General features: G+C 57.3%; 1 protein-coding gene across 6 annotated transcripts; it reads right to left on the reverse strand.

Moving 5' to 3' along the window:
• Positions 1 to 1,289: 1,289 nt before the first annotated feature.
• FCER2 (Fc epsilon receptor II) lies at positions 1,290 to 11,469 on the reverse strand. 6 transcript variants are annotated; one of them, XM_013045462.2, is made up of 12 exons: positions 11,351 to 11,468; positions 10,673 to 10,834; positions 9,486 to 9,601; positions 8,346 to 8,471; positions 7,971 to 8,024; positions 7,389 to 7,451; positions 7,119 to 7,181; positions 6,930 to 6,992; positions 6,746 to 6,835; positions 4,005 to 4,477; positions 3,781 to 3,905; positions 1,290 to 3,540 (listed from the first exon to the last, which is right to left on the reverse strand). In XM_013045462.2, exons 3-12 carry the CDS (start codon positions 9,505 to 9,507, stop codon positions 3,402 to 3,404), a joined length of 1,218 nt encoding a protein of 405 aa, XP_012900916.1. In that variant the 5' UTR covers positions 9,508 to 9,601; positions 10,673 to 10,834; positions 11,351 to 11,468; the 3' UTR covers positions 1,290 to 3,401. The 6 variants fall into 6 exon arrangements, with proteins under 6 accessions (XP_012900916.1, XP_012900915.1, XP_012900913.1 ...); XM_013045461.2 differs by lacking the exon at positions 10,673 to 10,834 and having other exon boundaries at positions 11,351 to 11,469; XM_013045459.2 differs by lacking the exons at positions 9,486 to 9,601; positions 10,673 to 10,834; positions 11,351 to 11,468 and adding an exon at positions 9,124 to 9,250.
• Between the last annotated feature and the right edge of the window lie 10,211 nt (positions 11,470 to 21,680).

The raw sequence follows: 21,680 nt of genomic DNA on the forward strand, positions 1-21,680 counted from the left end.
GGGAGAGAACACAAGCAGGTAGAGTGGCTGGCAGAGGCAGAGGGAGCTGCAGACTCCCAACCGAGCAGGGAGCATGATGCGGGGCTTGATCCCAGGACCCTCTTGTGTGTTCTTGTTTAAAATGTAAAATCTGACACTTAAGGCAGCCGCTCCTTTCCTTTTGCCAGGGGTGGGGGGGTGGGTGTCTTCAAATTTCCCTTCCTTCCTTCCCCTCCTCCCAGACTTGAACAGGTCTGTCGTGAAAGAGAACTTTGGGTGCCCTCGGCTGGGTCCCCTCAGTTGACCGAGGGTTTAGGGGTGGGGTGGATGCAGCTCTCAGTTGCTTTTGGGGGTGCACTGTGGAGGTTGGCATGAGGTGGGGAGAGCCCGGGTGCTGAGTCTGACCAGGGGGCAGGTCCAGTTCCTCCAGCGAGGGGTGGGGTGGGCCCCAGCCCCCAGCAAAGGACAGGGGTGTCCCAGCCTAGATGGAACTATGAGCACCTACCATGTGTAGCCCCGGGGTGGGTCATGGGCAGGAAATAGCTTTTGGCTGGGGGAGGGGAGGGGCCCCCGGGGGAGCTGGGGGAGGGGGCGATCAGGGGGGCAGTCTGAATTTTGGGAGGGGCAGTTTCTAGGAGGCTAACCGGGATCCGAGATGGGGAATCCAGGAGGGCGGTCCAAGCCTCCGTGCTGGGAGGGAAGTCGCTGGGAAACCGTAGGACTGGAGGAGTGAGCTGGGGCGCGCTGGGAAGCCAGGGGGAGCTGCAGAGTCCTTGGGTTTAGTAGCCTGAGGTGTCCCCAGAGCCCCTGGAGAGTGGCTTCTAGGGCCTGCTGGGTGAGGGGCAGATGGCAGAAACAAAGGACAGGAGGCAGGAACCGGCTGGCGGGGCTCCGCCCAGACACCCAACAGTGAAGGCTGCCCGAGAAAGAGAGAGGGCGGGAGAAGAGAGGGGCTGTTCCCTGGGGAGGGAAGCTGGAGAGCTGGCGGGCTGGGAGGGGGCCCAGGGTCTTTCTCCCTGCTGAAGGTGAGTAGGGTCTTGCGGGCAAGGGAGGCGTGGAATGATCTGTAGGAGTGGGGGTGGGGCACCCATAAGAACAGGTCTGGCAAGGGTCCCATTACAGCAGCTCCGACAGGATGCTCGAGGCTGCAAATACAGTGTCTACTGAAGCGGAGACGGTGGGTAGGGAGGGGTGAGGAGGAGGAATGCAGCGGCTGCCCTTGGTGAACCAGGCAGGCGTGGTACCTCCCCTCATTTACTAGACCAGGATGTAGGTACTGAGAGAAGAGATCATTTGCCCATGGACCCACATTCATCTTTTTGACAGATATTTATTGAACACTTACTATGGGCCAGGTGCGGGGGTCACAAAGCAAAAGCTCCTGCTCTCCTGAAGGTCACAGTCAAGCCTGGGGTGGGAGGCCGGTGGGGTTTGGGGGGGAGCAGTAAGAACACACCTCTCAGTGAATGACACATTTTCTTGGAAGGGGAAGAGTGTCGTGAGAAAGTAGGGTGAGATACAAGCGATCCGGAGTCTGGGGTGTCATTTTAAATGGGAGGGAAGGGGAATGCAAGATAGCCCCCACTGAGGAGTAAGTGGGGCAGGAGACATGTGCAAAGGCCCTGAGGCAGGAGCGAGCCTCCATGTGTAAGTGCCAGTGAGGAGGCTGGTGCAGGTGCTGGGGTTGGGGAAGGCGAGAGCGGAGGAGAAGCTGGGGAGACCAGGCAAGCTGCAGGGATTCTGCAATTGCAAAGCACCCTGTAAGACTTTGATTTTTTTTTCTTTTCTTTTCTTTTTTCCCCCCTCAGATCCAGAAGGAAACTTCTGGAAGGTGTGAGGCAGTGAAGAAGGAGATTGAGGCAAGCTAGGATGGGGGGCCACACCAAAGCAGTTGCTGGAGGTGGTGGGAAGTGGGCAGATTCTGCATATGGCATTCCCTGAGGATTCGGAGGGAGCAGTGAGGGTGACAGGTGCCGAGTGTGACCCCGTCGTTGGCCTGAGTGGCAGAGGGGCCGGGAGTCCCCTTTGGAGAGCTCAGGTAGGCAGTTATACACTGGCCTGGAGTTCCAAGGGGGCGTCTGGAGGAGGCAGAAATCGGGTGAGCAGTGGGTAGATGACAGGTAACCTAGGCCTAGCTCTACCCCTGCCCCTTCGTGGCCCCAGGACATCCCCCGGGGGCCACCCTAGTGCCTTCCCCAGCCCCTTCGGCCTGGCCCTTGACTCCCAGGTCCCAGGTGGTCCAGCGCGGGCCTCTCCTCATGGATTCTCTAGGGGGCCCGAGAAGCCCAGGAGCAGTCTGGTTCTTCTTGTTCTAGGCCAGGAGTTGGGGATGGGGTGAGCGGGTGGGGAGTGTAATTCAGGGTGTCCCGGCGTCCTGGCCTGCCTCCCTCCTCAGCCTCGGGTGCAGGGACTGACTTGGCCAGACCTAGGGCTGGTGACATGTACGCCTCCCAAAACCCGCGTCCGGGTGGGGCCAGCACCTTTGGATCGGGTGACCAGGCCACCCGTGGGCCTGTCCGCATCTCCCGAGTGCCTTCTGGGCACTAGGCCCATCCTGGGCCCTTCTCGTGTGTGCGCTCCTGCCCTCCTGCCTGCAGGCCGGGCTGGCGGTTAAGCTCAGGCCGTCCCCTGCCCGGCCCTACAGTGTTCTAGGGGTGTTCTCTGCTGCTTTGGACCCGGCAATCTTCATCTCCAGCCCCGTCTAGTAAATGCCTCTTGTAATGAAGTAGGAGTGGGGGTGCGGGGTGCGGGGGAGTGGGGAGGTGCAAATACCATTTCAGTTGCTCTGGACACCCCGAGGTGGCCTCGGGCCGAGGGTTCTGGGACTCGCAGCTCCCACATTGGGAGACGGGAGCCAGCGAGGCCCCTGGGAAGCAGCTGTCCTCACCCCGTTTTACTGACGTGGGCTGGGTGGGGAGCCTGGCTGCCCGAGGTCTTCTCCCTGGGGGGCTAGGACACGGGGGCTACATCTGGGGTGGCCAGGGGTGGGCTGGGGACGTGGTCTACTCCTGACTCCAGCAGACGGTGGGGGGGGCCCGGCAGGGGAAGCACACAGGGGCCCGAGGCATCCACCTCTGCTCCCCGGAAAGTTCTGAGGCGAGTACTCTGAGCGCTGGAAGACAGGGGCGTGGTGACGGCCAGCTGGGCTGAGGAGCGAGGGACAGGCCCTCCGGGGAGTTGGCAGAAGCCAGGGACAGGTCAACAGGCCTTCTTCCGTTTGGGCGGGAGAAGATGGGGCCGGGACCTTAGCCACAAATAGTTGAGGATCCTCAGAGCCTCTCCGTGGGCCTGGCTGTTCCTGCGTCTGAGGTGGGGGAGCGACACAGGGGGTGCACCGGACAGGGGGGCCGGGGACTGTCAGGGTCTGGGTCTCGGAGCACGTCCCGGTGAACCCCAGGGGGGCGGCGGGGGTGGGCGGGCGGTCAGCACGTGGCCAGCCGGTCGCACACCCAGCCGTCCAGCCGGCTGCCGCAGAAGGCATCGTTCCACTGCCCGGAGCCCTGCATCATCACACAGTCCTCGCCCTGGCCCCCGTTGTTGGGTTCCCCCGGCCGCCAGTTGCTGCAGCGGAAGACTTAGGGTCAGAGGGTGGAGGTGGGGAAGGAACCCTAGTGCCTTTAGTCTAGACTCACCCCTCAGAGTCTGGGCCCGCCCCTCCCCATCCCTGCAGCCCAGCAATACCCTCCCCCGGCAGGCCCTCACCTCCACCTGGGCCTGCCTGCCCCCCAAGCCGGCCATTGCAGAGAGGCCCCCCTCCCTGAGGCCCTCCCTGAGGCCCCCTGTTACGTTCTCCCTTGTCACCTATAGTTCAGGGGTTCCTTGTCCATCCATATAAACTCGCCCTCTCTGTCCAGGTCCCGAAGGCCAATCCAGGTGCCCTTCCTGTTGGCGTGTCTGGCCAGGAAGTCCTGGGGAGCAGGACAGGCCTGGAAGTGCCGGGGCGTTGTGCCCGGGTCCCTCCCACCATGCAAGGGGTCGAGGTGGGGGTCCGCCGCCCCCGTCCCCGCCCACGAGCTCGGGCTCACCTGCTCCTCTTGGCTGTGGATGCTGACCAGCTGCCCCTGCAGTTTGCTGCACGCGAACCGTGCCTGGATCCACCTCTTGGGTTCCGCACCGAAGTAGTAGCACTTCCTCTGGAAGCTGACCCACTTCTCGGGGCACGTGTTGCAGGTGGAGCCTGGGGTGGAGGAGAGGCTCAGGGGGGCAGCTGTGGTGGGCACCGTGGCGGATGCTGTGGTGGGCACCGTGGCGGGCGCCGTGGTGGGCGCTGTGATGGGCACCGTGGTGGGCGTCGTGGCTGGCACCGTGGTGGGCGTCGTGACGGGCACCGTGGTGGTCGCCGTGGCTGGCACCGTGGTGGTCGCCGTGACGGGCACCGTGGTGGGCGCCATGGCTGGCACTGTGGTGAGTGTTGTGGCTGGCGCCATGGCCGGCACGGTGGGTATGATAGGCAGAATTGGTGGCAGCGTCTCTCCTGGAGTCACCCCTGGGGTCCGGGCTGAAAGCAGACCACCCCAGAGCCTAACAAAGCCTTGCAGGCTGCCTTCTCCGGGGCTCTGCCGCCGACGGGCAAGACCAGCTCCCCAGCAGGAGCACCTCAACAGCCTGCAGCATTGCCACAAAGAACCCCCCCGACCCCCATCGGCGCAGCATGCCCACCACGGACACCAACATCAAAGGGGTCCTGGCCAGCAAACCCTCAGCCTCTGCCAGCGCCATCCCCACAAAGTGACCCACAGCCAACCGCGTATCCATCACCATCAGCATCCCCATGTGACCAGCTCTGTGGCCAGTGGCCCCTCAGCCACCAAGCATCACCGCAAACCCCTTCACAGTCAGAAGCACCTCAACTGCCAACACCATGGCAATGATCACCACCCCTGCCTGCGACACCTGCGTCACCACCATCATGACCAGAGGGGACCAGGATGGCCGGCAACCTCTCTCTGCTGCTCCAACTCCACGGCCAACCCCAGTGCCGACGTGGTGAGGCCAAGATTGCCAGCATTACTTGCCCCATGACTTGTCCCCACCAACGGCTCCAATAACAGCCCTGGTCACCCTTACTACCAGCACCCCCAAAACCAGATTCTTGCCACGTTTGGGGAAATGGAGATGGATTTTTGTCTAATTGGAGGGATGGACTGGAAAGCTCATGGGAGGGGGCTCCTGAAGGGCTGGGTCCACCTGAGCTCGACCTTGGGCCACCTTGGTCTCTGTCTCCTCTTGTCCCCAACCTGAGGAAACTCTTAGACACTGTCCCCACCACCCAACCCTCCCAGGTGCGAGGTTAAGCCCACTGTTACTGGGCTGACTCACTCTTGATTTAAAATAGATTTTCTCGGGCTCCTGGGTGGTTCAGTTGGTTAGCGACTACCTTCAGCTCAGGTCATGATCCTGGAATCCTGGGATCGAGTCCTGTATGGGGCTCCCAGCTCCACAGGGAGTCTGCTTCTCCCCCTGACCCTCCCCCTTCTCATGCTCTCTCTCATTCTCTCTCTATCCAACAAATAAATAAATAATCTTTAAAAAATAAAATAAAATAGATTTTCTTGGAATGATGGGCAGAGAGGGCCCATAGCTTTGGTGGAAGTTTTTAAGCGGCTGGGGGTCCACAACCTCCACGAGGAACAAAGCTGGATGTGTTTCCGACCAGGAACCAGTGACCCGTATGTGGCCCTTGGTGTGGGGGTTGGGGCACCTTAAAACAGGAAGAGAGTATCTCTGGGCACTTGAAGAAAATTTTGATGGGGGGGCGCCTGGGTGGCTCAGTCAATTGGGCGTCCGACTCTTGACTTCTGCTGGGTGTCATGATCGCGGGGTCGTGAGATCGAGCCCCGCATCAGGCTCTGCTCAGCGAGGAGTCTGCTTGTCCCTCTCACTCTGTTCCTCTCCCCTGCTCATGCTCTCTCTCTTTCAAATAAAGAAAGATTTTATTTGGGGGCGGCGGGCAGAAAACTTCGAGGAAAGTGCCTGGCTGCGTGTTGCATAGTCATCCAGAGACAGCCCTGGAGCTGGGCTCAGACCCCAGGCCTCCCCAGGGACCGGGGAGGAATTGGAAGATCCTTCCATCAGAGAGAACGTGCTCCAGAGCCCTCCCCAGAGGGACCACAGCTGGCTTTCTGGTTGGGATTCCCAGAGCCACACAGTGTCCCAGGGGACTAAGCTCCTTCATACCAAGCACAGAGCCTTCCTCTTTTCTTTGCCACTTGGGGCAGCTGGGGCTTCCCAGAGGTGGAAAACCAAAGCTCAAGGGAGGGGCTAAGGGTGGGGAGGACATCAGGGCAGGGACACCCGGGCTCAAGGCGCACTGACTGAATGTCTGCTCTTCCTGCGGCATGTTGGGGCGCCCCGCCAATCACGACCACCAGCATCGCCCCCATCGCTGCAAAGGTGAGCCCCCCCTTTGCTCCACCCCGGGCGGGGTCAGACAGTCTTCGGGGAGGGGCTGTGGCTGAGGGTGTCGTGCTGCTGACTCTCTGCTGAGCCACAACAGGCAGAGGAGAGAGAAGCCAAGAGAACCCAGAGAAGGTCAAACAATGCTTTTACCTGGAGGGAAAAAAGCGTTCAAGCGCCGCCCCCACCCCTGCACCTGCTCCAGGTCCGTGGAGGGAAGCAGCTGGACTCAGAAAGAAACTCACTCTCGTGTGTCCCCCAAGGACCCTGCCACACACATGAGCGCACACCCGGCCACGTCACATGCACACGTCTATCACACGTCACCGCACCTGTGTGGTCCCATGCACGCACCGACACACCAACTCACCGTTGGACGTGTGTAGCTCTATCCACAGCTTCAGCACCTCCTGCTGGAGTCTTTCCAACGAACGTAGGGCTGTGTGTCTCTCGTTCAAGTCTTGGGAGATGGAGTGGGGGACAGTGGTCAGAGACGAACTGGCAATGCCCCCCCTCCGTCACCCCCCCACCCCCCAGCCCCTCCCAAGGCTCACTCAAGGACTTGAGGTTGCTCAGGTCCAAACGAAGTCCGTCCAGGTTCCGGGAGAGCTCGGAGTCTGATGGGGGTGTGCTGGTGTCAGGGTTGGGAGTCCCAGAGCCCTCCAGCCTCATGATGCCTCCCAGCTTTAGCGCTCCCCCCCACCCCCCCCACCCCTCCAGCCCCCCCCCCCCCAGTTTCTCACCCTGAGCTTTCATTCTCTCCTGTTCAGCTCGGATTTCCTCCATGTTCTGTGATACCCGGGCAGCTGGTGGCGGGGGAGGGGGCTCAGTGGTAAGCCAGTCCTCCGGGCCCTCCCCAGTCTCCCAGCCCCCCTGCCCCCAGCCCCCGTGTCTTCAGGGTCACCTGCTCATTTTAAAGTTCACAGGTGGTCTACATGGTGCCCGCAAGGTAATCCAGGTTTCCCCTCTCCCCAGCCCTCCCCTCCTCCTAGACCCAAGCTGCCAGCTCTCACCCTGGGATTTCTGGGCCATCTGGTCACCATTGTGTCTTTCCAAGTCCTTGGAAACCCGAGAGACTGGAGCAGCAGGAGAGATAATGTGCCCTCAGGAGCCAGGAAGCCGATTCCCGAATCGCTCCCCAGCTCCGGCCCCAAGAGCGGGGCCCCCTCACATGGTCACAAGACCTGAAGATTTTCGTTTTTCATTTTTGGGGCAATAGTGCTCAGGAAAATGCAGCCAAGAATAGAATGAACACATGTACCTTCCCCCCCACCCCCGCCCAGAATGAAACATAAAAGCAGCAGGTATTTCTCGAAAGTTCACTGGATGTGGTCTCAGTGCTTCGAAGGTCTTAGCTTGTTTCTGCCCCGAGAGCCCTGAGGTGATGCCCATTTTACAGGTGAGGGAACCGAGGTCTGGAGCACTTCTCCGTCAGGCACTTCTCCGAGCCCACTCCCCTCCAAGAGCCTCTGGGTTTTCATCCCCAGGAGAGCGGGAAATGCAGGCTGACCCTCAGTTCCCGGGGTGAGGGGTCGCTGGAGCCCACAGTGGTCAGTGGCACGAGACCCCCTTTCCCCGCCTTGACCCCTCCATACCGTTCCGGGCAGCGGTTACTTCTAGCTGTCTCAGATTCTGCACGGTGTCCCAGTCTGGGGAGGAGAGACGGGGAGGGGAGGAGACGGGTTTCTAGATGCCCGCAGCCACGCACACCCCACCTGTCAGCTGGGGATGGAGGCCTTGGGCATACCGTGTGGCAGGTGTGGAAAGGGCAGGAGACAGGGGTGCTGGACGGGGCGGGGAGCTCTCCGGGGTGGACAGAAGGGGCTTGGGAGGAGGCTGGTGGGGACAAGGCAGGAGACACGATGGGAAAATTGGACTCCAAGGGCTGTGCTGGGCTCCCTGGGGTCGGAAAGCAGGCTTCTGAGAGGGAACACAAGAGGGAGACCACGCGGGGCTGGGGGTGTCCTCACGCCAGAAGAGAAGCAGGGTCAGCAGCCCGGCCCACAGCAGGACGGTCGCCAGCCCCAACAGCGCCAGCTGCATTCTCTGCCCACAGCATCGCCGCCTTCTGGAAAACTTTGGGAACTCTGCTGGGTCTGGGGAGAGCGCCAGGGGGAGGAGGTTGAGCCTGGGCTTGGCCGTGCCTGTCTCCCCGTCACCCAGAGCCCCTAAGTCCAGGGAGCCTGTCCAGAGCCCACACGAAGGCAGTGGATCTCAGAGGACGCGCCAGCCTCCTCTGCGCGCCTTGCCTGCTGTCTGTCGTGCCCACCAGCGAGCACCCCACCCCCCGACTTTGTCCCTCTCTGCATCCGTGCATCTCCGACTCTGTCCCTCCAGCCGTCCAGCCCCATGTCTGCCACTCCTTCTGCCCACGCCCCAGTGGCCGGCAAGACTGACTGGGGGCCAGGTCACTTCCCAGGAAGACAGGCCTAGGACCAGGAGCCGAGACCCTTCCTCCATGGACCCCTCCTCCGATGGCCGACCCCCACCCAGAGCTCACCCGTGGTCCTCTTCCCTTTTGTGGGTTCAGTTACCCCCTCACATGCCCATGCTAGATCTCCAGCCTCATGCCCAGAAATCTGGGCCCCCCTTCCCCTTGGACAGCCAGCTCTCACCCTGGTCCTGGCCCAAACGCAGGGCACTGGGTTTCAGTTCTTCCTCAATACCCAAGCTCTTTCCCAGCCTTTTCCCTGGATGTCGGACCCCCTGGGGGACTCATCCCAATAGCTGAGTCGCCCAAGACCCTACCTTGTGGCCCCACTGTGGGTCCGGGCCCCCTCCCCTCACCCTGGCTGGGAGGATTCATCACGCCGAATTCCCCTTGTTCTGAGGCCCTGTTCGACTTGGCTTCCAATTCTACTGGGCTCCCAGCACCCCAGCTGGAGCGGGTTTTTTTGTTGGAGGCCGTTGAGTCAGAGAAGGGAGGGGCCTGTGGCTTCCCTCTCCTGCCTGGCTCTGGGCCCAGAGGGCCAGTCAGGGCTCACCTCCCCCTGGCCCCTGGCTGGGCCTTCTTCCCAGAGAGAGACCCCGGAGCCCCTCTCCTCTCTTGGGTGAAAGGTAGGGGTCAGGTGCTTGGTTTTGCCAGTGTCAGCTCCAGAGAGTCCTCTCACCTGAGTATGAATGCTCCTCCATGGCAGTCTTGCTTGGATTCTCCCAGTGACGGGCTGCTCACCACTGGACAAAGCAGTCCACTTAACAGGTAACAGCTCTGGCCGGGAGCTGGGTTCTAATGAGCAGGAAGGTTAGATGTCAGGCTCCGGACAGCATCTGGGACCTGAGCAGCTCAGTGACCATTGGCTGATTGTGCTCAGCCCATCGCCAGGAGTCAATGCTGCATTTAATTGGGAGATGCAGCTGGTATGACCGGTCATAGGCCTGACACCAGAGGTAGGCGCCCCAGAGTCTGGCACACGTTGGGTACACAGCCAGTGCTCAAAAAATGTGGCAAACGACTGAACCTCAAAACCAACTTCCTCATCCATAAAAAGCCAATGTGAAGGACACCTAGGCCCTAGGGCCTAGGTGATGTACTCCTCATGAATATGTAAATTTCTCTGAATAAGGCCTGACCATAGCCCTGAAAATAGAATCAGCTTGTTCCTATTGCTGCCTGTGCAACCTTGGCCTGGGACCCCACCTTTCCGAGCCTCAGTTTCCCCTCTATAAAATGGGAATGACGATCGCATCCAACTCAGGAGGTCGTGGAAGGATCAAACCAGGTGAGGCTTTCAGCGAGGTGCCGCACGCACACAGTGAGTCTCCGGATCCTAAACGTTTATCAGGCCTGTGCTGGGAGGTGCAGAAACTCCGCCACTAGACCTCAGCTTCCTCCTCCGCCAACGTGCTCAAGGCATCTTTAGAGTCTCTTGACTTTGGGGCGCCCGGGGGGGCGTCAGCTCTTGATTTCGACTCAGGTCATGATCTCAGGATCGTAAGATCCGGCCCCTGAGGTGGGCTCCGGGCTCAGTGGGAGTCCACTTGGGAATCTCCTCCTCGGCCCCTCCCCCTCACTCTCAAATAAATAGATACATCTTTAAAAGTCTCTTGACTTTAAAGACTGTGCCAGTGACTGTGGGTTTGGGGTCAGACAAGCCTCTTGTCTGAGGTTACTGGCTGTCTTGCTTGCTGTATGACTCTGGGGAAGTTGCTTCCCCTCTCTGAGCCTTGGGGAAGTGGAGGCGCATGGTGGCCGGGACCCGAGTAGCGGCGGCTCCAACTGGACCGTTCGCCGTCGAGGAAGAGGGGGGAGGTGTCATCATCCCACCGCCCAGCCTGCCTGAACCTACACCGGACGGACCTGGGGCTGAGTTCCGGCTCCTCTCTGAATGCGCAACTTAGTCGGCTCTTCTGTCAACCAGGGGTGACAGGGCCAACCCCACACGGTGAAGACCGAGGCGGTGCTCGAGGTCCTGGTGCGCAGTCGCTGCTCAGTTAACCTACTGGTGGGCTGCTGGGAAATCTAAGGCACCAAGAAAGTCACTCGTCCATGTCACACAGTGGTGAGACCCGGACTTGAACCCAGGACGTGGGACACTGGAGCCTATTTACTCAACCAGTGGTCGGGGGGTGGGGTGGCGTGGAGCACATGGCCTCCTGGTCTGCTGGTAACCAGGCTTGAGGTCAGGCCCTCTCTCTAACTCCGGAGCTCCCAGCCCTGCTTCTGGCCCACCACGGCTCCCTGCGATCAGCCCCCAGCGCACCCTCCACGCTCACTGGTTCCTCGCTGTTATGCCAGGTGCTGGATTCCCCTTCCCCAGCCCAGGACCCCGCACCTCCAGCCACCCCGCCCATGCTGCCCGCTGCCCTTTCCTCAAGCAGAGCTCTTTCTGAGTATCCCTCAAGACTCAGCCCGGAGCTCGCTTCTTCCGGGGAACCTCCCTTGTCCACTCCCCAGGGCCAGCCCCGACACACACAGGATCACCTATGTGCACACACACTCACACACTCACACACTCAACATGTCTCACGCACTCACATGAGCTCTGAGCGTGTCGCTGTCCTGGCCCGTCGGGGCTGGCTGCAGAGGCCGGCGGGGCCGCGGGCTGTGGTGAGGAGCTTGACCTGGAGAGAGAGTTTCTTCTGAAAGCAGACCCACCCACGGCTTCTATTTTCACCGACCTAATTATGGGCTCGCCACCTGGGTAACCACAGCACACGCATGGCCTCCCGGGGGCTCCCCGCAGCCCGGTGAAGTCCGGACTATGAATAGCTCCCTCCATCACTCAGGTGAGCAAACTCAGGTTCAGGGATGCTAGCCCGCATCCCCGGAGTGCGGTCTGTCGGGACAGAACCGAAGTGACTAGAAAGATCCATGAGATCACAGAACATCTTGGTCAAATATCGATGGTTTTGTTATTGGGTTGAGTTTAGTCGTGCTCGGTGCACGTTGCCCGGTGTCCTTGGAGAGCAATTTAATGTCCACAAACACTCTGCGAGGCAGATGCTTTCATTCTTCACGCTGCCTTAGGGGTGAAGGATGTGGGGCCCAGAGAGGTTAGGTAACTTGCCCAAAGTCACACAGCTCATAAATGGCAAAGCAGGGATTTGAACCCAGGTAGCGTGGGTCCCAAGTCTGCATCTCTAACCACCATTCACCAGGCCTTGTATTTAGGAGGACTTCCTGACACCTCACACCTTGCTAGTCCTCCAGAAAATGTATCCTCTGTTTTTTTTTTTTTTAAAGATATTTATTTATTTATTTATTTATTTGACAGAGAGAGAGAGAGATCACAAGTAGCAGAGAGGCAGGCAGAGAGGAAGGCAGACTCCCTGCAGAGCAGAGACCCCGATGTGGGGCTCAATCCCAGGACCCTGGGATCATGACCTGAGCCGAAGACAGAGGCTTAACCCGCTGAGCCAGCCAGGCGCCCCGTATTCTCTGATTTTTAAACGTCTTCCTGGTCTGGTTTGGGGAACATCCCGTGCCAAGCCCCCATCTTTGGATGGAAAGACTCCTGCCCATGCCCCTGTGTCCCACGTCCCAGCTAGGGCTGGGCTGGGGAGGAGCCTGGCTGAAATGCCTCCCTCGTCTGTCACACCGCGTTTTCAGCACCAAAGGGCGGCCCTCCTGTGTGTCTATTGACTGAATGACTGTTGGTGGAGGCGGTTCATTCAGGGGCCCCCGAATGTCCCTCTCAACCTTGATCTGGGCTAATCGTGGGGACTCGGACCCCATTGCATGATTGACCAACTGACAGAGGAGGGTCCTTTCATTTTATTTTTTATTTTTTAAAGATTTTATTTATTTGTTTGACAGAGAGAGAGAGAGAGAAAGCACAAGCAGGAAGAGTGGCAGGCAGAGGGGGAGGGAGAAGCAGGCTTCTCACTGAGCAGAGAGCCTAATGCGAGTTTCCATTCCAAGACCCTGGGATCATGACCCGAGCCCAAGGCAGAGGCTTAAGCGACTGAGCCACCCAGGAGCCCCAAAATGGTTATTTTAAGTAGAGAAGAGCATTATCAGGTGTGTACCAGAGAGGTCGGTCACTGGGGCTAGACATAAGGCAGCAGGAGGCTTGTGGGGGGGGGAGCCCCATGTCATGGGGGCCAGGTGCCGGTGGGGACACTGGGGCGCTGTCACCTTGCCCAGGTGCTGGAGGAGGTGTCTGGGGCGGCGGCTGCGGGAACGAAGAGAAGCGGGTTGGTTTGGGAAGAGATGGGCCTTGGCTATGGGGACGGTGGGCACGGGGAGGTACTCAGAGGCTGCTGTAAAAATGGACTCGGTCTCAGCTGGAGACCCTGAGGGACAGTGGAGCTGTCCTAGTGAGGACGACACAGGAAGGAGCAGCAGAAAGTGTGGGAACAGTCCCTGTTGGGTCGCAGTGAAGACACAGGACGGGGTAAGGAGTGATGAATGAGGGAAGGGGCGGGGGCAGCGTTCGGTGTTTTCGAGCATCCGGGAGTTCTGCGGGCCCCGTGCTCAGTGCCCCGTCCACACTGCTGCCAACCATCCCCGTGTGTCCTTCCATCGGGCGATGCTGGGTCCCTGTCAAGAGTCGACTTGGACGAGAGGATGCTTTGGGGGTGAAATCTTCGCTCCCCTCCTTGGGGCAGGGGGAGCGGCCGTAACCCTGTCACGCGATGACCCCTCCCTCTTCCCTTCTGTGGTATCAGCCCACCGCTCTGCTCACTTTAAGGGAAAAACAGGAAACTGTGCGGATGTGGGCCCCGATCGGAGGGTGTCGGTTCTTCTTTCGGGTTTGGGATCCTGCAGCCTGGGGCAGTCCCCTCGCTCATCGCAGATCAGGATCCGTAGGAACAAACCAGGGGTTCATAAATGATTCCCAGGCAGGTTCCCACCCCAGCCCCATCCCTGACCCTACTCGACCCCAACTCACCCCCAAGGAGGTTCTGATCCCCAGCCCTCCCCGGCTGTGTGCTCTGTGCGGAGAAGCTGCAACCACCCCACTAAGCTTAGAGCCTCAGCACCTGGGACAGGGCCCGGTGTCCATTGCAAATGTAATGAAGGAACATTTCCTCCCGGACCCCCAACCCCGACCCTGACCCCAACCCCATCCAGGTGGCACAGCCCAGAGCTTACCCCACCCGATCAATGTCTCCTGGTGAGGCACAAGGGAGAAAGGAAGGGGGTGGATGTTGGGGGGGGGGGAGTACAAGGAGGAACCACAAGGAGGGCTTGCAGGAGGAGGTGTCTCTGAAATCGGGTTTCTCATTCTCAGCCCTGCTGGCATTGGGGCCGGACGGTTCCTTGTCGTGGGGGGTGGGGCTGTCCTGTACACTGCAAGGTCTTTAGCGGCCTCGCTGGCCTCTGGCCACTAGCTTCCACTCTCCGTCCCCCTTCCACCTAGTCGTGACAGCCAACAATGTCTCCAGACATCACCGGATGCCTCCTGGGGTGGGGGGGGGCAGAATCACCCCCAGTTGAGCACCACTGCTTCGAAGCATGATTTATAGACAAAAGAGAAGGTGCTGGCTTCAGGCTTCCACCCGCTTCCTCTCTGTCCCCTTCTATCTGTCCGTCTGCTGTGGACGGATGACCTGCTTTCCTCTTTCAACCACTCAACAACCATGATTTGAGCACCTACTGGGTGCCAGGTTCTGAGAACAAGAGGAAGTCCCAGTTCTTGTGAGGGAGGTTTCGTTTTTCATTGTGCTAAAATATAGATCACATAACGTTTACCAATTTAATCATTTCCAGTGGCGATAAGGACCCTCACATCCTGCCACCGTTCCTGCCGTCCGTCTCTAGAACTTTCCAGCATCCCAAAACTGAGACTCTGTCCTCACGAAGCGCGGACTCCCCAGCCCTGGCTCCCACCCTCTCCTCTCTGTCTGGGTGGACGGTGCTCCTCTGGGGACCTCGTGGGAGTGAGGTCCTGTGGGATGTGTCCTTCTGGGTCTGGCTTATTTCACTTAGCCTGATGTCCTCAGGTTCATCTACGATGCAGCAGAAAAACCAAGTTTGAAATTCACAAATCCATGGGATAGTTTCAGGGCGTGGAAAGCAGGGTTAGGGTACCTGGGGAAGAGCTAGTTTAGACTGGAGGGTTCTGAACCTGGGGGGGACGTGAGGTTCTGTCTGAGCAGACCCCTCCAGGCAGCTGGATTTTCGTCTTCAATGTTTCAGTGGCCAGGGTTGCTCCCCTGGGGCTTTACAACCTCAAAGCCTTGAGCTGGTGCCCCACCCCCTTCCTGGCCAGGGGAAATCCACACGGTCCTCCCCTGGAAGCCCCAGGTACTGGAGAGGACCTACCTCTCCCAACCTTGGCCACGTGGCTGCCCCAATCTGCTCTTTTGGGGTCTCAGATTCCCCCTCAGAGGAGGGCACCGGACTTTAAAGCTTGGAAGCCCCGTGGTCCTGATCGGCTCCTACCTGACAGGCACAGAAGCCCTATAGCCTCTTGTAGGACCCCAGTGCTCCAGGAAAGTGGGGGGTTGGGGGCCCAAGTGACAGCGTCTGTGACTCAGAAGTGGGAGGTGAGGTGATACGGCATCATTACCTACAGAGACCTGAATACGCAGGGACCAGCTGTCTTAGGCGACTTAACCACAGACACGCGCCGAGACTCCCATACGCAAACACAACACCCTCCAACCACAGAGACAGAAGCCACACCAGACCACCCACCCACCACATCCACCAAGATACAGACCACACGACACAGCCAAACCACAAATCAACGTCCGCACGCACACAGACGCAACACATTAAGACTACAGACCCACAGGACACACACATCCATAGAGAAACAGACGTGGACAAGTACACGGAGAAACCCACGCAGGGACACAGGCACCACACACGGAGTGTAGACACACAGGTATGGATGCCACACCCAATATGCACAAAGTCACACAGAACACAATCACATGGACACACACACACATAAATGCACAGAACCTACACACAGGAAACTAAACACAGAGACACGCACACGGTCACCCAGACACGCACAAAGGTCCTCTGCAGGCTGCTCCCAAAGGAGAGGCTGATGGAAAAATGTAGGTGTCCTCCATGAACAGCCCTCCGGTCTGCCTCTGCCCTTCTGCCCCGCCCAGGCGTGCCTCAGTGTCCCCTCGGGGACTTCTCTCTGCCTCTCCACGGGCCCTTGACATCAATCACCCACAATCCCTGCTGACTTCCCACATCTCATCTTGAGCCCAACCCCATCACCTGGGCTTCCTTGGCTCATGTGCCCTTTCATTGGCTCACCCCAGGGTCCTCCGCATCCCCCTTCCCACAGCCCTGAGCTCCGACATTAATGGGCCTTCCCCAGGGACAGGGAGCTCCCCGAGGACAGGGCGTGGGGAGGGGGTGGGGGGGGGAGTCCTTCCTAAGCTCCCAGTCACATACACTCCCCACTCACACCCCTCCTGGCTGCCCTTCCCGACCCCCACCCAGTCAGTAAGTTCATTAACAGGAGGGAAGGCCAGTTAGAAATGGGAAGAGACGGGTTCTGCGGGGAGCCTTGGGGTCTGCGAGCCGGCTGGCTTTGCTTCTGCGTGTTGTGGGGATGGAGGGAGAGGTTGGAGGGGGCTCGCTGTGAGGCTCGCTGGCCTGTCTACATCCTTACTTTAGAAGGGCCTCCCGGACCCACAGCCCACGCCCCCACCCAGATCCCCGCACACCCCAAGGGACCAGGGGGCTGAGCCAGCCCATCCCAGGAATCCTGAGAACATTCCGGGCCTGCCCTGGGAGATTCGGGGATTTCTCTCTGACAATGGCCACGGTTCTCTGAGGGGATTGGGTAATGTGTGGGGGACCAGGCGGGAGGAGGGCTCCCAGCCCCTCAGAGATCCAGAAATCCTGCACCCAGTCTCATGCTCTCACCTTCCTGGAGAGCTAGAACTCCAGGCCCCTGGTCCCCAGGCCCCTTAGAGACCCGGCCCAGCCCTTTAGCGACCCACGAATCCAGGTTCCCAGGCCCTTCCCTCAGAGACCCAAGACCCCAGCCCCGGAAAAAACGTTGGTCTAGAGCTCGTGTTTTGTTTTGTTTTTGTTTTTGTTTTTTTGGTTTTTTTTGTTTGTTTGGTTGGTTTTTGTTTTTGTTTGGGTTTTTTTTTTTTACTCCCCTGGGCCTTTCTGCACGCTCCTGCTTCAGATCTCCCAGCCCCGGAGCCGTGCTGCCCCCTGCTGGACACACATGGTCACTGCCCCCGCCCCCCCCTGGGTGACTCCCCACCTCTGGGTGGGAGAGGGAGAAGGCGGCTGAATTCCAGCTCCAGCCCCTTTCCTTGCCGGGTGACTGTATCCTCTTGGGCCTCAGTTTCCCCATCTGTAAATTCTCCCACATAGGTTCTTGTGCGCCTAGCCTTCCGCCCGATGCCGAATGGAGAGAAGCCCACGATGCACGGCAGCCCTGCACCTGGCCCCACAAGGGTTCTTCCAAGAAAACCTCAACTCCGGGCAGCCAACAAGGCCCTGTGTGGCTGGCGCCTTCCCCTTCCGCTCTGTTCCCCCTTTGCTGGGCTCTAGCCACACCCATGGGCTTCTCTGCCTGCCTTTGATGGAAGTGACCCTGGCTAAGGGGGCCCCTAGCCCCTCAGTCACCCTTTTACTCGTCTCTACAACCTGTCTTCTGTGCGTGGATGCGTCTGGTTTGTTGGACTGTGAGCTCCAGGGCCGGGAAGGGGGGGCAGTGGCATGTCCTGGAGTCCCTGTCCCTGGTCGCGCCAGGAGGGCTGGGCACGTAGTAATTGCTCCCCGGGTTTCAGGGCATAGGAGCGCCCTACGACCACTGTGCAGAATTACCACACACTTGGTGGCTTTCCATAACCTCAATACCCTAAGGATCTGGAGGTCAGAAGTCCCACAGGTTCTCCCTGGGCTAAAATGAAGGCATCCACCAAGCTGCGCTCTTGGAAACCCAAAAGGGAGACTATGTCTCCTTGATTTTTTAAAATATTTTATTTATTTATTTGACAGACAGAGATCACAAGTAGGCAGAGAGGCAGGCAGAGAGAGAGAGGAGGAGGAAGGCTCCCTGCTGAGCAGAGAGCCCGACATGGGGCTGGATCCCAGGACCCTGAGATCATGACCTGAGCTGAAGGCAGAGGCTTTAACCCACTGAGCCACCCAGGCACCCCTGTCTCCTTGATTTTTTTCTGGCTTCTGCAGGCGTCCACATTCCTGGGCTTGTAGCTCCTTCCCCAGCTTTCTTCTAGTCTCCCTCGGGCTCTGCTCAACGGGCTCATCTCCTTCTAGACTCTGCTCGTCCGGCCTCCCTCTTCTAAGGTCTCTTGTGATGATGACCTTGGCCCCCCCTGGAAAATCTAGGGCCACCTCCATCTCCAGCTTCTTGATGTAATGGATCCCATCTGCAAGCCCTTTTACGACGTCAGGCCATATAATCACAGGTTCCAGGGACTGACGGGGACACCTTTTGGGAGCCATTATTCCGTTGGCCAGAAATCCACAAAATACTGCTGTTGTTACTGTCCCGCTGGATGGATGCAAAATCAAGGTGTGAAGAAGCAAAATGACGTATCCGGGCTCACCCAGTGAGGAAGGGGCAAGCACAGGCTTTGGGTTTAGACTCTGGGCTTTCTGTCAGCATCTACCAAATTAGCCCTCTTGAGCTATCTGTGACTGCATCTAAGGACAAGAGGGTGAGGGTGGGGGTATTGAGGCAGATGGGGAAGGGGCTAGCAAGAGCTTGAGGGGAATGGGTCCTGCCCTACCTTGGGGGCCCTCCCCAGACACCTCAGCCAACCTGGTAAGACGCCTTGGGATCTCAGGGGGTTTCCTGGGATCTGGGGGAAGGAGGTAGGAGCTTGGAAAGAACAAGCCATTCTGTCACAAGGCCATTTCCTTGGAAAGTGGGGTGATGAGTGGGGCTGGTCTGTCCAGGAAACCTGGCTGGGCTTCAAGGTCACCACTGACTTGCTGATTCAGCCCCAGAAAGTGTGGTTGTGTGGTCACTCAGGGGGCTGTTGATGGGGACACCCATTGGGAAAGGGTCAGAGGGTGCTTGAGGGAGTCCCTCCAAGCCCCCCCCCCGCTGCTTCCTAGCACAAACCCCCTTGGCCTGTCCAACTCAGACCCTCATTCCCTCCCCCACCTTTCCCCTCAGACTAGAAGAGCAGGGAATGGGGAAGAGGTGCTTTTCCAGAATGTTCTACCTCCCACTTCATCCTGTGACCATACCCTCTTCTATCTCTCCTCATCACCTGCCCTTCTCCCCACCCCCAGACTGTGAGCCCCAGAAAGGCACCAACCACAACCCGAAACCCAACATTTCTTTATGACAATTTTTAAGCATATAGAAAAATTGAGTTTAAGCATGGAAAAACCCATTCTTAGATTCTAGAATCAGTGTATTACAACCAATTCATCCATCCACCCCTCAAGCCATCCTAAATGTTCATGCATTTCAAAGTAAGTTGCAGGGACGCCGGGGTGACTCAGTCGTTAGGCATCTGCCTTTGGCTCAGGTCATGATCCCGGGGTCAAAGTAAGTTGCTGACATTAGCTCATTTCCCTCTGACACTGCAGTCCAGAAATGCAAACTAGGGTCCAATATTTGTTTGCCAATCTCCTTACTTTTTTTTCCTTTTGAGTAAAATAGAATAAAATGTGCAAATCCCAAGTGTATTCTCTTCTAGCTTTGACGAATGCATTCACCCGTGTAACCCAAATCTCTATCAAGACACCAGAACATATCCTTCCCTCCAGAAAGTTCTCTCATGGCTCTTCCCAGGCAATCATCATTCCCACATTTTTTCCACCCTCGAGTAGTTTTGCCTGTTCTAGAATCTCATAAAAATGGGCTTCTAAAGTCTATAATATTTTGTGAATGGCTGCTTCCGCTCTGCCTAAATTTTTCCAGATTTCTCTGTGTCTGGAGACCCCGGCGTCTTGTTCTCCACTGGCATTCCAATGCCTGGAGTATAATCAATGCTGAGAAGTGTTTGTGGATGGAGAAATATGAATGAATGAATAATGAAAGAAAGAAAGAAATTGTTCCTTGCTCACAGGAGACTTGATCTGATTCTTTCTCTCCATCTTCTCTTACCAAGCTCCTGCTTGTCTTGGTTCAGGGGCTGTAATTCCAAAGAGCAGAGACCCCCCCCACCCCCACCTCCTTTTTCCCAGGGCCCAGTCTTATCTTCCTATGAGAACACGTGTTATCAAGCACAGGTTCCCACCAGCTTCCTACTTTCCTCCTTTTATCTGGTTCAACTTCCAGCACCATTTCCCCCCGCGCCCGCTCTTCTCTAGATAAAAGCTCCACTTAGCTGTAGATCTGAAGTCCTTCCTGCGTCGAAAATATCCTCCCCAAGCAGCTGGAGCCCCGAGATATTGCTGAGTATTGAAACACAAAATTTGGGAAACTGGCAGTTTCTTTTAAAATTAAACATTCGCCTACTCCCTGAACCACAACTAGGTATTTCCCCACAAGAAGTGACAACTTAAATTTGTAAAAAAGACCTGTAGAAGAGTATTTGTGGCAGCTTAATTCTTAGTAATTAACACTGGAAAGAGCATAGATGCCTGTCTATGCTGAATGGATGTGTATCCAGGTGAATGGATACACAAATTGTGGTCTAGCAACACAACTAAAGACAAGACAGAAGTGAAAAGGAACAGACTAGATGCATACAATGGCATAGACAAATGCCTAGAGAAAGAAGCCAGGCACAGAAAGACTGCATACTGTGTGAGGGCGCCTGGGTGGCTCAGTCCGTTCAGCACCTGCCTTCAGCTCAGGTCATGATCCCAGAGTCCTGGGATGGAGCCGCATGTGGGACTCCCTGCTCAGCGGGGAGTCTGCTTCTCCCTCCCCCACCCCTCCCACTCGTGCTCTCTCTCTCTCTTGTTCACTCTCTCTCAAATGAACAAATCAAAAATCTAAAAAAAAAAAAAAAAAGACAATACACTGTATGATTCAATTCAGATGACCTCCAGAAAGAGCCAGTCTAGTGAATAGTGATGGAAAGCAGAGTAGTCATGTCTGGGACAGGGGTGGGGAAGGAATTTTAGGGCACGGTGGAAATGTTCTCGATCCGCAATATAGGGGTGATCACACAGCCGCATACGTTTCTGAAAACTCACGGAATCGTAAGCCTGAAATGGCTGCATTCCATTTAAAAAATGTTAACCATGGTACAAAACGTCCATAACATAAAATTTACATCTTGGCTGTTTTTAGGTGTCCGGTTCGGTAGTGTTAGGTACACTCACGTGGTTGTGCAACCAATCTCCAGGATATTTCAGTCCTGTAAAACTGAACCTCTAGCCTCATTAAACAACAAGTACCCATTTCTCCGTCCCACGAGGCTCTGGCCGTCACCCCTACTTCTCGCTCCTATGAGTTGGACCACCCTAGATACCTCACGTAAGCGAAATGATACAATATTTGTCCTTTTGGGACTGGTTTATGTCACTGAGCGTAACGTCCTCAGGGTCCATCCACAGAATGTCCTTCCTTTTCAAGGCTGAATTATAGTCCATTATATGGGCGGACCCCAATTTATCTGTTCATCTGCCATTTGGACACTTGGGGTGGGACACTGGCTAACATGGGAATTCTGTTCCGAATTTTTTCAGGACCCCCCCCCCCCGCTGATTTCCACAGCGGTTGCGCTATTGTTCGCTCCCGCCAGCAACACACGAGGGTTCCAGTTTCTCCACTGCTTGGCAACACCTGTTACACTGTTGTTGCTGTTTTTGATGCACATCATCCTGATGAGTGTGATAAATTGGGACATTTTACTGTATATATTGTATATAATGCATATTGTATATTGCACGTAAATGATGCCTCATTAAATTGTGTATAATGTTATCTTGTATATTGTGTATCAATTACACCGGAATAAAGTTGACCTTTAAAAATGATCTTTTT

This window comes from Mustela putorius, unplaced genomic scaffold (assembly GCF_011764305.1).
Source record: "Mustela putorius furo isolate JIRA1106 unplaced genomic scaffold, ASM1176430v1.1 tig00000095_pilon_pilon_pilon, whole genome shotgun sequence".
Lineage (NCBI taxonomy): Eukaryota > Metazoa > Chordata > Mammalia > Carnivora > Mustelidae > Mustela > Mustela putorius.

Bases quoted from the DNA above. Each gene is read 5' to 3' on its own strand.
- FCER2 (XM_013045459.2), bottom strand. From the start codon at position 9,181: ATGAATCCTCCCAGCCAGGGTGAGGGGAGGGGGCCCGGACCCACAGTG. The intron at 7,452-7,970 runs GTATGGAGGGGT...CTGCTGCTCCAG, and splicing joins AGTAACCGCTGCCCGGAACG to TCTCTCGGGTTTCCAAGGAC. The intron at 4,478-6,745 runs GTGAGTTGGTGT...GTCTGCTTTCAG, and splicing joins AGAGCTACACACGTCCAACG to CCCGGACCCCAGGGGTGACT.